Source organism: Charadrius vociferus, unplaced genomic scaffold (genome assembly GCF_000708025.1).
Source record: "Charadrius vociferus isolate BGI_N301 unplaced genomic scaffold, ASM70802v2 scaffold54, whole genome shotgun sequence".
NCBI lineage: Eukaryota > Metazoa > Chordata > Aves > Charadriiformes > Charadriidae > Charadrius > Charadrius vociferus.
In genome coordinates this window covers 4,415,964-4,420,171 of record NW_009648350.1, presented here as the reverse complement: position 1 = coordinate 4,420,171, position 4,208 = coordinate 4,415,964, and the positions used below count along the sequence as shown (strand labels likewise).

At 61.1% G+C, this 4,208-nt stretch overlaps 1 protein-coding gene across 1 annotated transcript in view; it reads left to right on the top strand.

Moving 5' to 3' along the window:
- SMG6 (SMG6 nonsense mediated mRNA decay factor) overlaps positions 1-4,208 on the top strand; it is a 133,467-nt gene that overhangs the window by 92,907 nt on the left and 36,352 nt on the right. The window contains 1 exon segment of the mRNA XM_009885176.1: positions 3,986-4,162. Within this exon segment, the coding sequence (XP_009883478.1) occupies positions 3,986-4,162 (177 nt within the window).

The window sequence follows — 4,208 nt, the reverse complement described above, 5'->3', positions numbered from 1 at the left end:
TGCCGGCTGTCCCGTCCCTTATGGCGGTCCTCTGCCATCCTCTCGGTAAAGAGCAGCACACGGCACTCGGGGAAGCTTTTCCCTTCTGTTTTGTCTGCAACGGGGGGGAAAATACAGCCCAGGTCATAGAGGGGGTCAGCTTCGTTAGATCTGGGGACCCCTTGTTACACCTGGGGACCCTGCTCGCCGCTGGCAGGAGGTGATGTACACAGTGTCCTGGTGACACACACAGTGTCCTGGTGACACACGCAGGGTCCTGGTGGCACTGGCGCTGCAAAGTGGCTTTGAAAACACAACAGCTGGTACAGTTAACGCACAGCCCGGTGGGTCTCTACAGGCAGTCAGTGTGTGTTAATGTGTGTCCTGCTGTGTCTTACTCAATGATTAGTATGATAATGTATGACCCATGAATTAGCAGTCGGAGCGCTAATGAGCCTCGTCAGCGTGCCCTAGCAGCCGCCAGCCCGCCGGTGGGTGGCTGGTGCTGGGAGCTGGTGGTTAGCCCGTCCTGATGTAGCGGGAGATTAAAAACCTCTCGTCTCCGGGCCTGATGAAATCAGGCTGGCGATGGGGGTTGCTGCAGCCGAAGCCGCCTCCGCCCCACGCCTGGTCCCCAGCCACGTGTCCCCGAGAGGCACCGTGGTGGCGAGGAGCTCGGCGATGCCTCGGTTGCTCGCGCCTCTGGGGAACTGAGCCCGGGTCATGGACGGGGGCACCAGACCACTTCAGCAATTCTCAGTTTCAGTTTTCCTTTGAGAGCGGCTGCGTGCGTGTCAGGCCTATTTTAATACCCGGCGATGACTTGAAGCCAGGCTTTCGGTTCCTGCTGTCTCACTGCACGGTCGGAGGGGGAAGGGCACGTGGGGCGACTGTATTCCCCGCCGGGGCTGGGGTGTCTGCTGCCGCATCACCGAATACCTCCACACCATGTCATTTTATACTTGACCATTCCTTCGGGAAGGGTGGGCACGGCTCCCGGCATCCTCACCGCGCTCCAGCAGCGAGGAATCGCCACGTGAGCCGGCGAGCACCTTCGCGGCCGTCTCCACCGCCCCGGGCATCCCGCCGCTGCCGCGGGCACTCATGTTTCCGCTCCGAAACAGGAAGTTTCTGACAAAAGCGGGTTGCTCTGCGGCACGCAAGGTTCGAGAGTGACCTGGATGCCAGTCACAGGTCACTTCTTTCTCAGCATCTCAGAGGCTGGGGTGCCCCGTGGCGGGGCCAGCCTGGCTGCCGGCAGGCCGGGGCTCTGCCGCGTCCTCCTCAAGCAGGGTTGCACGTGACGGGGATGCGCAGAGCATTTGCTCCTTCCCTGTTTTTCATTCATGTGGGCTGGAAAAATGTGTTCACGAGACGAGTTGCTGTGGCATTATGTCATGGACCTTCAGTTGGGCTCTTCTCCCCAGCAGATGAGCTGAATATAAGCATCGGGCTGTGCTGGCTTGGCAGGAAATCTGGTGTTTCCTACTTGGTTCTTGTTCAGGGGTGGAAGAAGAGAACCCACCTGGCCTTGTCCCTAGCCCCAGCCATGGGTGAAGGGACCTCTCCTGCAATCTGCCTGATCATTCCCAATCCAGGAGGCTCTGACAGCGAGATTTAAGCCTTCGCTGTGCAGAGATGGCTGCGCTGCAGCTGTGACAGCGCCCAGCCCTTCAGAAACATATGAAAAGAAAACCTCACGGGTCGTAAACTAGATGCGATGGCTTTTATTTCTAGAGGTGTCTTGAGAAATCCCTCGGGAATGGTGTCAGGATGGGGTGCACATCTCTTCCCCACCTAGCCAGACAGTTCCTGCCTCCCCCTCCCCGACGCTGCTGCTGTCGGCCGCGTCCTGGCGTCCCACGGCACGCGGCTGCTGCCAGCAGGGCTCAACCCCCGGCGCTGCCACCGGCACATCCCCGCAGCGGTGCCGGCGGTGGTGGGTGCTTCCCTCGCCCAGCAGCCCGGGCAGAAGGGAACTGCAGATACTGGGCCTGGAAAATCCCCGGGCTGAAGTCACCCGGTGTGAGTCAGGCCGGGTCTCCGCAGCGTTAGCCCGTTGAGCTGGGGATGAAGCAGGCGGTGAGGTTTCCACCACTTCCCCCAAGGCCGCTGCAGCCGGAGCTCTCCGGAGGGATGTTTCCCATGACAGCCATTCCCGCTTTGCTCTTGTTCTCTTTCCTTCTGACTTTTCCCTGCGCAGAATCGTTCCTAAAGGAGAGCCAGGAGGGTGGAAATGTTCCTGCAGTGACACTTGCCGGGACTACTCCTGGCTGGATGTCCCAAGCAGCAAAGGGCTGTCCCAGGAAAGAGGGTCCCCAGCAGCCCGACCTGCTCCCGGGGCTCCTGAGTCTGCGTCACCTTGTCCTTTGCTCACCTCTGTCCCATAGGACAGGTTTTTTAGGAGCAGAGTCGGCAGTTACGGGTACGTTGCTCCCTGAAATATTACATTCTTGCGATCGCCCTGCTCACACCATCTCTCCGCAGCAGCGACTGCCTCCCGAGGGGAGGAAGGGGCTTCTCCTCACCCCCTCCGCCTGTCGGTGCAGGTACGGGGGGGGATGCGAGGTCCTGGGCGAGGGTGGCAGCTTCAAAGGGAGGTGGCCCCGACTGCTGGTGCATGAGGGTGCCTCGCTCAGGCAGTAGCTGGGGTGGGAGGTTGGAGGTCAGAGGAGGGTCAGGTTTTTGACACGCACTACAGCGACACGGTGGTTAAAATTAGCCCGCAGAGAGGAAACTGGCAGCGTTGTGGAAGAGCAGAAGTTTCCTCTCACGGCAGCCTGGTGCAGCGGGACCGCGTGCCACTGCCAGCCCTCTGCTCACCGCGGCACGACCCCGGCTGGGGCACGCACCCACCGCCGGCACGGCAAGGCGACGAGCCAGTCTTTGCGGAGCCGGGGTGTGCGGCGTTGGTATGGCGTGGCGTGAGGGTGCGGGGACAGAGCAGGCGGCGTCCCTGGCTGCCAGGCGCCCGGTCGAGTCTCCTCCATGGGGTCTGGCCCTCTCCCCGACTTCGGGATCCCGCTCCGGGAAGCCAGCGGGAACCCTTGTGGGATGGAGGTCTCTGAGGCTGCTTTGCTCTGTGACGAGCTGAGCAAAACCAGGGTGGTTTGGGGGGGCGGGAGGGACTCGAGCATCACCGTGCTCTTTGTCTCCATAGTCTGTAGCACTTGTAGCCCCAGTTTGCTGACTTTCTCCCAATAAATCTGCTCGCCGGGGGTGACGCCGGTCAGCGGGAAGCACCGGGGGAGAACGCTGCAGGTGCAGAGCCCCACTGCGAGGGGATGAGGTCTGAGCTGACGCCGGTCGTGGTGGAGGCACCGGCAGAGGCTGTGCCACGCGGGACAGGGCCGGAGAGGCACCGGGCTCCCGTGCTCTGGAAATTCCATTTGAGAGCCTCATAAATTGGATAATTACCCAAGCTATTGAGTTTCCTTCTGGCCAGATCCATCCCGGCCTCCCTGACGGGGCTCCCCAGTTGGTTCATGAGATGGGCCCGTGGGATGCCGTCGGGCTGGAGATGAGGAGGGGCTCAGCTTTTCTAAAATGCCCCTACCCGCCCGCTCTCGCACCTGCATCCATCCCTCGCTTTCGGGCAGGGGGGGGGAATCTGGTGATGGAGCCGAAATGAAACAGTATGGACAGGCCACATCATTCCCCCGCTTCGGCAGGACTTCCCCCAATTCGGTGGGGGCCCCAGCAGCCCCACGGCCCGGGGCTGTGTGGAGGGGGGCAGGACGGGCTGTGGATCGGCACTGGGCGTGCTGACTTCCCTGCTTCCTTTGCCCTGGGGACAGCGGGCTACGAGGCACGAAACCCCTTCCATCCCTGTTTAGGAGAAGATGGGCGCCCCGCACATCCCTGCAGTGCTGTGCAGTGCTGCCTGCGTCCCGCTGGGCCTTCTACCCCCGAACATTTTCTCCCTGGCTGTTGCCCATCCGCCTCCCCTTTGCACTGACTTTGTTTTCCTTTCTCTCTCCCCAACCCCCTCGTCCTCACCCCGTAGGTTATTGCAGCCGACTGCAAGAGGGTCACAGTTCTGAAGTATTTCCTGGAAGCCCTTTGTGGACAAGAAGAGCCTTTGCTGGCATTCAAGGGTGGAAAATATGTGTCAGTGGCACCCGTCCCAGACGCCATGGGAAAGGAAATGGGAAGCCAAGAGGGAAAACAACTGGAAGATCAGGTACCGTGCGGGAAGAGCGCGCCTCGGTGAAGGAAGAATCACCCCT